The 13,087-nt window shown below is 35.8% G+C and overlaps 2 protein-coding genes across 2 annotated transcripts in view; one reads left to right on the forward strand and one right to left on the reverse strand.

Moving 5' to 3' along the window:
- Positions 1-9,436, forward strand: part of LOC133534437 (IDLSRF-like peptide) — a 120,481-nt gene extending 111,045 nt beyond the window's left edge. Inside the window, exons 4-5 of the mRNA XM_061873553.1 lie at positions 6,706-6,858; positions 7,305-9,436. Coding sequence (XP_061729537.1) covers positions 6,706-6,858; positions 7,305-7,498 — 347 coding nt within the window. The 3' untranslated portion in view covers positions 7,499-9,436. The remainder of the gene's footprint in view (positions 1-6,705; positions 6,859-7,304) is intronic.
- Positions 1-13,087, reverse strand: part of LOC133534439 (putative peptidyl-prolyl cis-trans isomerase dodo) — a 380,955-nt gene that overhangs the window by 39,307 nt on the left and 328,561 nt on the right. The window lies entirely within an intron of this gene.

Consider the following 13,087-nt stretch of genomic DNA (forward strand, 5'->3'; position numbering starts at 1 on the left):
TATCGGCGGGACTGGAACCACTCTCACAAGTACAGTCAGCATCAAAAGTAGCGGATCAAACAAGGTTTCAAAAGTATCTACTATTATGTAACAGCTTAACAAAAGTTGATGGTTCTGTATGTAGAACAATTTAGACTGTAAAAGATATACTTTTGAAAGTAAATTTTAGAGAATTATCTTTATTTGGAAAAGTTATCCGGAATATCAGATACTTTTGGCGCGTTGTTTCATCCGCTACTATTGATGCTGACTGTACTACCAATAATATATTATATTGTACAATAAAGTGTTTTACTACTACTACTACTACTAATATTGTCTGGACGATTTAACTTCAGTTGGAAATACTTCTTCTTGCCGCGTCTAAAATCAGAGTGTCCTACGATTCTCTCTAACTCACTTGGCCATACTTAAACCACTACAACTTTATGATTTACATATTATCTTAACCTTAGGTATAATGTAACGGGGGTCATTTTCACTCGTAACAATCATAATTCGTCCGGTGTTTCTTCAACCCCTCATCATCCCTCGCTTTGCTTTGTACCGCGATGCGCTCAGGCAACATGTGTTCGCGCCGTCTCTCTCCAACGCATGACACTAACGGCAGGCTGATTCGTCCTCTCACTCCCGAAAGGAATGTCTGACATCTGCGAATCCACAAGCCCCTGCGATGGCGCCGAATCCACAAGCCCTCGAGTCCGCACATGCTGTTTGCCTGGAATCATCCATCAAAAGCCAAGATAGGTACTGGTCCGTATTGCGATATGAACTGTAAGGTTATGTACCGAGATTCTAGATTAGAATAGTCTTGTGTACAGGAACGTTATCTTTGCTAGCATTTTATTGCCTTTAAATAAACCTTGAGGGGGCAGGTCATAAATAAGAATAAGAATAAGAAACCATTTATTGCCACACAAAATACAATGTTCCACTTAAAAATAATAATAATAGGCATGCGCGGCAAAAGGAACGGACTCAGCGTACGCTGCGTCAGCCATTTTATTACAAATTGATTGCGCAGCGCTGATTTTCAGTCCGTCCCCTTCACTGAACCACATTGATATAACATGCGGGTTAATGGATTTTTTGTTTTATTACCAGAGATAGCTAGTGTATACAATTATAGTACGAAAAAATTAAGATTTTTTTTATTACAAGTGAATATTATTTAATATTAAATTTAGACTATTCTAATTGTTGGTCTCCGTTTTGTTGTTTATTTTAACTAGCAGGCCTTTGTTTGAATACTCATCCGGTGCTTAGAAAGGATACCTTTTAAACTAGTTGCAAATGTGTGACAATATTTCTAAATTATAAAACCCACTATGTACGTCAAGCTATGTTGCCATCTCAGACTGCACGATTGGCTCGAAATCGTGAGTGATACCACTGAACCAGCACCATTCTTGCCCGTAAGGCCCGTCCTATGTTAATGAAGTATTCCCAATTTGTTCCAACCTCGTGCAAGTGGCATGGAAACCTATTGAGGATTACTCTATATTAAAACGACTGTATAATGTCATTAAGTATAAAAATTCCAGTTAAATTATCAGTCAATTTCTCATATTTTGTATCTAAACATTACCGGGTTTCACTAAAAGATTCTAGTTAGGTATTTCACATACTCTATTATCATGTCGGCATTTTAGGTTTATTTGGTCCTTCACGTAAGGGTTACCCACGTCGCACCCCTGTCTCAAGTTTCTGCATACTTAGATGTTCATGATTATTTTGGGATCTAGTTGCGATGTTTGAATTTGGAATCTATGTATCATAGGATACGAGTAAATATAATTTATATAATTGAGTATGTACAATATCTACTAATACACCTTCCTTAATACGACAGTAATCTATTCAGAACGTCTTGCGACTCTTAAGCCGCTCTATACTTATATACTAACCTACCTATTCTAAATAGGGTTGCCACCGGTAGGTAACCCTTAAATAAGGTTTATTAAATAAGCGCCTTTGATGTTTAAATTATTAAGTTAACAGTTTTTTATATACACCGGAGTTTTTCTATGTGTATGGCAAGTTAGCCGAGTGCCTGCTTAACGGGTGAATCGCTGCGCTGCAGCGCTGTAATATCATTGTCTTCTTATATCAAAGGCATTGGCGCATTCAGATTTTTAAAATATGTTTTCAATTTGATTTAACTCTTTGAGTGCGTTTCTTTGCACCAATAACATGGGTTCGAATGAAACGACCTGATATTGGTATCATACTTTATTAATCTGAATTTTACCTTTAAGATGTTTTATACCATGACAGTAGCAAAACAAACACATTATATTAGTCTATAGCTTGCAACTCCAAAGGTGAAGGTCTAACCTACCAACTGGTATAGTTTTACGAATTCCGGCATGGTCGAAAAGCCAAGGCTGGGTTTTTTTACTCTATTTGCTATAACAAATCTCACTCTATTCGGCCTATGGTATAAAAACGTTCTCCTCTAACTGCATTGTCAATAAAAAAAGAACGCTTTAAAATCAAATGTAATTCCAGTTAAAATATCATGTGGGCCAGCCCTACGTTGTAAAACGCCTCGGAAAGCCGTTTCCCCTGAAGATCTCGCATGGCAGCTCTCAAGACGTTCCAATGTGATTTCCTTACAGTTTCGACGTATCGCGTTCGCTTGTTCAGGCTGTCTTACATTATTGTTTAGGTACTTTACAGTAGCGTTCTGACGTCATTTCCCCGGAAAATGTGCCTTGTATTTATTCTTGCGACATTCGTATATTTAGTGCGGAGTTATTTGACATTTCAGTGACGTTTTAACCGGTTTTTTGACATGTTATTGTTAAATATTTGTTGTTCAAGCTTCCTGAATAAATTTTATTCTATTCTATTCTAAATGTTGGTGCATGATACTTTAAAGTTATCATAAGACATTATAAAAGTACAATTATACAAATGATACATATATTACCTATGTCCTACATACATTAATTTTTTAAGTACCTGCAAAAATAGACGTTTCGCCCAGGAAAGATACGGTTGCGCAAAACAATAAATTATAATCCCCCTTTTTTTTAGGGTTTCGTAGGCAAATGGCAAAAAACGGAACCCTTATAGATTCGTCACGTTTTTAAATATCATTCTAATAAGATATTTATGATTAATTTATACAGGAATCCATCAAACATTATACCCGAAAGTAAGTAGGTAGGAAAATTAACCCAGTTTTATTCTTATTGCAATCAATTATGAAATCTGTAAGAATAACGAATTTTTTGCTTAAAATCAGTATGAAGCGAATTGAAAGAAAATTTTATACATGTAAAGCCAAATTTAGGCGAGAGTGATACATGTCTTAATTTGATAGAAACAAAAAGTAATAAGTAGTTTTTTGTTTAGATGCTTATTAAACGACCTAGAAAAAATGTATTTATAAAAATCCTACAATAAAAACATTTGTAATAGGACTTATTAGGTGTAGACATACTTGTACAGTCAGCATCAAAAGTAGCGGATCAAACAAGATTTCAAAAGTATCTACCATTCTGTAACAGCTTAACAAAATGTGGTGGTTCTATATGTAGAACAATTGAGACGTTAAAAGATATACTTTTGAACGTAAATTTTAGAGATTTATGAATATTTGGACAAGTTATCCGGAATATCAGATACTTTTGGCGCGTTGTTTCATCCGCTACTATTGATGCTGACCCTACCAAAAATCATATTCTTTACGATATTTTGTTGGATTCTAGTTCGTTTGTAACTACTATAATCATGATATATCCGTTCAACTAAAAACATCAGCTATTATAAGTTATTTCCAATCCGCCATACTGCCGGTCAGTAAAATGACTGGAGTTTACCGAAATTCTTACAAATCCAAACTGATGTTATATTGCGTGATAGAGATACAATAATAGAGAATTTTTATTGCAATATATTAACATATATAAACTATGTTTATTTTAAATTCGCGCCCACCCAGATTACCTACACGCTCATGGCTCGGTAATGTTAGTATCGCAACGTACACAAACACATCAAGACGAATTAATAAAATAGTAGATTGCTAAGCAAGCGATGTGGGTAAGGCGCCGAACGCAGTGAGAGCACCTATAGTCCGAAACTGAAATAGTAATTTAATTTCATTTAATTTGATTTAATTTTCCAGTTTTACCCAAAAGGCTTGGGTAATACTAGGTTTACCCATGTAAACTTAAGTTTACTGGACCTTTTAAGTGTCAGTAACATTTAAATAAACGTAAGTTTATCTGGGTATACCTAGTATTACCCAAGCCTTTTGGGTAAAGTAGAAAAATTAAATCAAATTTTTATTTTCGGCATTTATTCGTATACTAGACTAGGTCTACCCAATACCGGGAGGGTAATGTCAGGAGGAGTGATGATGCAACACCTAACATTATTACCCATCCAGTATTGCGTAGAACTAGATGTGTACGGGTAAACGCCGAATAAAGATTATATGTTGTTTAAATGTTCGGACTTTACCCAAAAGGCTTGGGTAATATTAGCTGTATCATTGTAAACTTGAGTTTAATTAACCTTCTAACTTTACCCGTAACATATTTAAAAAACAGTACCTGGGCGACCGAGCTTTGCTCGGTTATAACTATTTATTGTAATATGGTGGTGTATAGGTGATAATCTACATAAACTTAAAATGTGAACTGACAATTATTATTATTTACAATCGATCTTAACCTTACAGCACTTGTCACAGAGTAACGCCATCTATTGTCAATTTCTCTTATTACATAGGTCATTTTTTACTAAATTAAACTTGTCTAAAACAATAAAAATTAAAAAATTATATATAAACTTGAACATATAAAAAAAACAAAAGTTAGTCACCGGGCGAGATTCGAACCCGTAACACTCGTTTAGCAGTCCGCGTCTTAACCCGCTGGACCAGACGGACAGTGGCCGGCAACACGAAATTAGCGACCATATTCTGCGTCGAAAGAAAAACGCATGAAGACTCGAAAACACGCGTTTTCCCAAACATAAGACTAATCTAGATAGATTGTATACCCCCAAAAACCCCCATATACCAAATTTCAGCGAAATCGTTAGAGCCGTTTCCGAGATCACAGAAATATATATATATATATATATATATATATATATATATATATATATATATATATACAAGAATTGCTCGTTTAAAGGTATAAGATTACTAAATTTAAACTTTTATTATATTTCTTGAGAGTATTTTCTATTAACAATATAGGACAAATTATTAGTAGGTAGTAATTATGAAATGAAGAGTTAAATATCATAATCATGGAAATTGCTCAATAAATAAATCCTTTAATTACTTATCGTAAAAAAGGTACCTACTTGGAAAGTAATATGCCCTAGAGCATAAACGTTTCACTTTCTGCACAGTTCATAGAACCACATGACCGACTTTTAGGGCATGAAAAATGCAAAATGATTTATCAATAACAATACTGCACTTACCAAGAAAGGTTTGTTCCTCTCATCGCCTGAGGAATCTTACGCAGGCTCAGGCTATCGAATCTATCGATTTCTATCCATCACGAATGCTCTTAGGAAACTTCATCGCTTTCTCGGAGAGAATAACATTACTCTTCTAAGTAGCTAAGTACTTAATTAGATCAATTGAGGGCAGCTGGCGTGGGTGGACTCTAGGATGCCTTTTAGGACAGGGAGTAAAGAAAATGTTCTCGTATAAGTCCCTTTAGATTACATCCTCAAGCCGTATTTCCTTTGGGACATAAATATCTCATTTCCGAACGCTAATGCTAATTCTTGTAACTTGACAGGCAACCCTGAATATCGATGAGGCTTAATCAGATATTCACGAAATATGCATAAAACGCGCTCCACTTAAATATATTACTTAGAGTTTTTTTATGGAAATAATAAGGTTGATAAATAGAAAGATGTTTGCAAAATCTAGATCTCGATTTAACCATCTCTTGCAGCCTTCTTACTTCCATGCCTTTACATGACGATGTCTGTTCAGATCATTAGTGATTTCTTGTTATACATTTGGAATGGATATGATCTGTCAGCTATCAAGACTGACATTTCTTCAACCATAAATGTCACTTTTGACAGTTGACAGATCATTTCCGTTACAAATTGATGACGAGAAATTGCTATCTCCATAGGCCTCTCTGATGATGAAAACAACGCTACATTTGCTACGTTGACATTGGTGTCGCCTAGGGTTTGCACGACGGATCTGAAATGTATGGGAAGTTCCATGGATCCGGATCCAGATCCAGATAATTTCATACATTTCGGATCCAGATTGCAAACCCTAGAGTCGCCAAGCGAATTGGTGGCGATGTCAATGTTCAAATTTCAACTTAAAACGCTATGAAATGTTTATATAAGCAAAATAGTACTGTTTAATTGAATGTTTAGTTATATTTTATATATTTTTTATGAATGTTAATTGAAATGAAGCGTATTATCTGTGGAAAATAGTTACCCATGTTTTATTAAACAGGTTTAAATAAGATAAAGCTCTGTTTGTACTGATTAATGATTATGAATCGTCTTAATAATTACGCTTTAAGATCCTGAGTTTCCACAATGTTTACAGCAAGCCTCTAAATCTCTGTATTGCCCTAATAACTATAATCTTTAATTATTTGCATTTCGTTGATGTAATAAATTTCAAACGCAGCATACCTAGGGTAGTAACAGAAACTAAACACAATAAATGTTCGTTTCCAGCTAAACGGCCGCCCGTAGAGGAGACGGCCTCGTTCCTGCAGTCGCTGCTGGCGTCGCACGGGCCCAATTACCTCGAGAAGCTGTTCGGCAGCAAGGCGAGGGACGCCCTGGAACCGCTCGGCGGCGTGGAGAAAGTGGCCATCGCTCTCTCTGGTCAGTATTCGCATTATTTTGATATAGTTTAGTTTCTAAGAAGTTAACAGTCACACAGCCTTACAATCGAATGAAAGCTCTAAAACGACACGCTGAATGTGTCTGTCATATTATTTGAATGTTCATGCTAAAATTCATGTTTTTACACCATGTCGTTTTAGAAATTCGAATGTATGGAGGAGACTATTTATTCGGTGCTTAAGAGTGAATATTATGATATTTCTGTCTAGATAAAATCTTAAATACTTACTCGTACCTAAATTTAATAACCAATAATCGTGATGATTTTGTAGCTTTCGAATTTCAAGTGATGTGAAATATTTTTGAAGTCAAAATTTTTGAAGGTTTTGGTTATGTTATACGATGGGATAGATATTATACAGTCTGTCTAGATATAATTTCTTAAAAAATCTGTCAAACGAAATAATATTGTTCTTATATTTCAGAGTCGCAAACCATTGAGGACTTCGGTGCAGCTTTACATTTAATGCGATCAGATTTGGAGCATCTTCGTTCCGTATTCATGGCTGTCGAAAATGGCGATCTTGGCATGCTGAAGTCTCTCGGAATCAAGGACTCTGAACTTGGCGACGTCAAGTTCTTCCTGGAGAAGCTAGTAAACACTGGCTTCCTCGACTGAATAGCGCCGGAGTCTGCCTCTGATTATTACCGTGTCGTCCAATTCGCCCCCATCAGTTCTTCATTCTACAGCTACCTTCCTTACGATCCCAACAGATATAGGAAGAAATAACTCTTTCATTCCCATGTGAGACTGGTGTGATATGAATGAGGTTTTTAACAGTTTTTAGAGAGGCGCTTGTCGGACGTCGGATGCCGACTTCTACAACCGGCCACGTAGACTCGGCTCGGATCCCGACGACCTCATCTCGGCCGCTTTTATAGCTTTAGATAGTCGAAAAAAGCAATTAATTTCGTTATTGCCCTAGGATAGGTATATTTTTATAAAGTAATTTCTTTAGGTTCAAAACCTAAAAGTCCATTATTTTTTACAAAACCGGATAATCCGCGAAAAGCTATGCGGTCTGGTACTCGCGTCCCCCGCCGCAGAGTGCAAGCACATTACAAAGAGCGAAAGACTGTAACTTTGTTGTCGTCTACTGTGTGTGTAGAGGGATATACTATGAGGAGCACTAGTGCGGTGAAAAACGGCATAGCTTGTCGCGGTCGTATGGATGCTTGTAATCTGAATGTCGCCCTCATGTAGTTGTACCTTACCCTTTTCTACCTACGAAGTCAGAGGCGACTCCTAGTGTCAGCGTCCATTCTAAGCGAGATATAAAGCTAAACGTCGGTCGATTATGTTCGAGTGATAATGCCCTTAGATTATAAAATATTAAGAATCGTTGAAAGAATGCATGCGCTTTATATCTGGCTTTTGGAAAAATCCAGAATAGGACCATGGATACATATCATTGTAACTTAGTCTAGACTAGACGAAACATATCATAGAATAAATGAGTAGTAGATAAAGTACAATTATTTTAATATGATCGGTATTGTAGTGTTTATGAAACATTTTACTGTCTCAATATATGTAGTTTAAGAAATTAAGTAGAATTTTGTCAAATTGTCATCATTAGAACATATCAATTTTATCGAGGAAAGCTAAGGTGCTGCACCAATTCCGAAACATATCAAAACTATGTGATTGTATAATTAGATGTTAGACTATTATATGGTGTGTTATTGCCAACTTTGGCTGGAGTTGGTTCTTTATTGTACCAATACTAGATATATAAAGTAGTTGAAAATGAATATATACTTAAATTAACCTCTAACTCTTTGACACTACTTTTTAAATCTACCATGTTATTTTTACGCCTAAGTGTAAACTTTGTAGGTAATAAAACTTATGTCAAATGCGGGCTAAAAAGACAACGAATTATGCTAAAATAATCTTGTTGATAGTAAAGCTATCGCATCAATTAACACTTCCGTTGCCAAAAACCCGCCTCGCGGGTCGCTGCAGACGAAGCTTGGCACTGTAAGTGTTGTGCCACCAACGCACTTCGTAGATTGTTATCGAGTTACGCTAATCTGTCATCTGACTGCACTACGAAGTATGTTGCCGGTATCAAGATATTGAAAAGATTGGTAGTTTAAGAGCGTAATGAAAGAAATTACTGGAGACACTTAACATTTGATTAATGGTTAATTTAACAATTATACCTATAATTTTATTGAGATGTCAAAAAATACAAGAGCAGCTATGGCTTACTCCTCGATCGACAGAACAGCCTGTATTTGCCAGAAGTTGTATGAACTGGGTTCTACTTGTTAGAATTTCCACCGCCAAACTTAAATTAACCCGCCTTTCTAGAACCACGCCCGGTCTCCACTAATTCCATCTAATCTTAATGTTAGACTAAGTTCGTATTAGCATAAGGGATTTTCGACTTTAGTGTTCCACATAATAACTTGCATCAGATCTCTATTTAGTCTGTATGATTCTACAAATGCGAACTTTGAGCTCTGTTAGTTAGTTACGTGTCTTGAAACTAAGTATAAATACATGGCTTACTGTTCTAATATGTGAAATAAATACATTATCTTGAAATCGAGTTTCACTTTACCCTTGGTATGCCTAAAAGCAGATCTACTCCATATATACTTATTCAACCAAATTCAACTTAAACATGAAGATGTCATTGTCATGGTTGCTAAATAAATGGCAAATTTTTGACAGGCGCATACGAAAGATTAAGTACCTACTTAAGTAGGTAGATAGGAGGTAGAACAAGTTAGATATATAATTATGTAGTATGTACCTATATTCACAATACCTTCGAATAATATATGGACCCTATCACTGTTTGATACTTCATTTTTATATGAAGTAGGGTGAAATCACCAAAAGATGACCAGTTAAGCGACTACCCCATCTTTAGATTTTTTTTTACACATGTAACTTATTTTTAACAACTTTAATTAGGGTTCCGTAGCCAAGTGGCAAAAAACTGAATCCTTATAGATTCATCATGTCCGTCTGTCTATCCGTTTATTTTTTAATATGATTCAGCATATAATCTAGATTAGAATTAATTATTCCAAATGCTCATATTGTAATTCAGTATTTTTATAAAAAATATTACCTATATGATGAAATAGGGCAAAATGCCCAGAAGATGAGATCTCTGCACGTTTCGACCTCAGAATTAGGGCAGCACTCGTCAAGCGAAATGAGTTCTATTCGGTCACACCTTCAAAATAAATAAAATTTTAATAAATTTTGTTTCTATTCGTCACGCTCCATAGGGCTGCCGCGTGCCGCCTATGTGGTATGCAAGCAAAAGTTCCTAGTAGGCGTAGGGTAGGGTAGGCAGGTAAAAAACACAAAATTGAGTAAAGTACAAATTTTATTAGATATTTCTTGCACCTAAAACATAAATGTTACAATAGTAACGAAATTTATTTTCCTTAGCTTGTTAATGCACTTTAGAATGGAAATTTTGTCGTTTAATTTTTTTTTACTATTGTTTTTATTTGATTTTCTCTAAGCAGGGTTTTTCTCCGTCGGGGGTTTTTCTGTAACAAATTTAGTTTAATAATGTTTCCTCTTTGTAATTTCCTCTTTCCTCGTTGCCACATCCACTGAAAAGACAATCGTTGGGGTTATCTTGTGCTCGCGTAACGTCGCCCATACTAAAATCAGCAGATTCCGATGCATTCGGCACATATTCCTCCATATTTTCTCTTATGTAACCGTTGCGAAATCCAAAACCACTTACGGAGTCGTAATAGATCAACACAAATAATGACATTGATTGACACAAATAAACAAAAAATAATAATTTCTAAAAACACATCACTCTCTAACAAAGAGAGAGAAAATTGGAAAGTTTCTCGAAAGATGGAATTGATGTTTTTGTTTTTGAAAAAAGAACGTCAGAAAAAGATTTGCGGCAGAAGAGCAAAGTCAAGTTGGTTGATTGTTTGCCATTTTTAATTGTTGATTAAAAAGTATTGGGAGATATTTGCGTAAAGTTCCACCGAAAGAGTGTTTGTGGCGTAATAGTGCTATCCTGTGTTCCTCTAGCCGCCGCCGCCGGCCGCTAGCCGGTTTTCCTCTTTGAAACTCAGGGGCGTTTCAGTCAGTTCTAGCCACGTGAATTTTCACCAGCAACAACTTGTGCAATAACGTGTGGCGTATTTGCCGCCAAGACTCAGGGGCACGTAATTTTTTGACCCTCCCGTCGATTCTCAAATTCCGGGAGGGCTCCAACGAGACCACCAGCTGAGGACCCGGGCCCGTCTAACACGAGGCTCGCCAGGTGACATCGGGGTTTGCTACCGTTAAGCGCCGACCTCAATTTAACCCATTCGCAACGGAAAACGAGTTTTCATCGATATTCAATCAAATTTTTTTTTACAGTCCTAACCCTTTCTTTATTCTGATTCGCCTTCTCCAAATTGTTAACAATTTATTGTGTTCTTACGCTCTTTTTTTACTTTTGTTAAATTCCTGTAGATGTCTGCAACCCGCATTTTTTTTTCTTAAATTATAAATTTTCTAAATTCCAAAACTGCTCCAATAGTCGAGCCATTACATTTTCGGCGTGAAAAGTAGGTTTCCTTCATACGCTTTTTTTTCAATCATCATTCCATTTCATTCGCCCCATTTATACATTTTTTTTTTCCTCAGCCAATTTTTTTTACCAGATTTTTATTTTTCTATATTTCAATAATCTTTATGCGGAGAGCAGGGATCACCTTAATATTGTTTGGGAAACTGTTTAATTTATGTTATATTTTTGTTGCATAATTGTTTAAAATTAAAACGTATTCTGTGAAGTGATCCTGTAGGGTAAAAGGTTCGCCAACGGACAAGTGTCATATTTATGTTGCATAATTTTTTTTAATTAAAACGTGTTCTGTGATGTGACCCTGTAGGGCAAAAGGTTCGCCAATGGACAAGTGTCATGTTTTTGTTGCATAATTGTTTAAAATTAAAACATATTCTGCGAAGTGACCTTGTTTTACTTCAAAATTTATACCTAAGTGACAGCTTAGTTACAAATAAGTTCTAATAGGCAGGCATGTTATAAATGGTAAATAAAGTACCAGGAGCACAGAATAACTAATTTTGGTATATTTATACATATATAATTTAATTTAAGTAAGGGCTCATTTACACGGTGCGAGAACTCGCATGCGAGTTTCATTACATTGCGGTATTTGATCGGTCGCCGAATTAGTTGTAGTAAATGCTACCCAAAACATGAACGAACAAATTACTTGGTTCAAGTTTTGGACACGGTATTAAAGAAATGAACTAGTAAATTGTCATAGTTCTCTTTTAGGAATAAGATTTTTAGTTGAACAGCCCATACTAAAATAAACCTTGAAATAACTGGGTTAAATAAAAGAAAGCTTTGTTCATCTTGTGGTCAAAAAATCAAGGCCTAGCCAGCTATCAATTTAAAACATAAATTATGCGTCTACCTTTTCTAATTGATTTTATACAAGCATTTGAAAAAACAAGCCCTTGCCCAAAATTGACCGCCGTTCATCTATTGGCTTAAGCATACAATATTGGAACCATAACATGAACTGCAAATATTTTTATAAAATAATATAAAATATGCAATACTTGATAACGAAAACGTTAGAGGAATTAGTCTAGAATATATTCTGCGTAAAATCATGTAAGTAAATGCATAATTCAATTTTATACGCAATTATAAGCAATGGCGATTTTGGTGTGGACCGCGCATTTGACGACCGCTCTCAGCCATACGCACAGCACAATTGTCTGGGAGTTTAAATGTCATCCTTGGCAAAGTATTGCCGCGTTAGCGCGTACGTAAAAAATACCTCCAGGTGCGTAAAATAATCGATTTTAAGGTCAAATGTTCATCTTTTGGGGGCCGGTCATCTTTTGGTGCCACTACCCTAGCTAGAATTTGGGATGCGAGAGGTATAGTCTATCAAGCAAAGTATGTCAGTAGCAATGTACAGCAAAGTGAAGTAGGGCAACACTCAAAAAGCAGTATTGCGCTAAGAAAAGCAGCAATGTACATTGAACCAAAACCAAAGAACTAGAACAAACTTCAAAATTACGACCAAAAATGAAATGCAAATGTGTGTGCGTAAATTGTCTATGTCAGATCAAAAATAGTGATGTCATGTTACATCTATGCAGGCAAATTTCTACCTTTTCTCTGCAGCTGACTGTACATAAACCACAAGACGATAAGTAATTTCAAAA

The sequence above is a fragment of the Cydia pomonella genome, chromosome 2, assembly GCF_033807575.1.
Source record: "Cydia pomonella isolate Wapato2018A chromosome 2, ilCydPomo1, whole genome shotgun sequence".
Taxonomy (NCBI): Eukaryota; Metazoa; Arthropoda; class Insecta; order Lepidoptera; family Tortricidae; genus Cydia; species Cydia pomonella.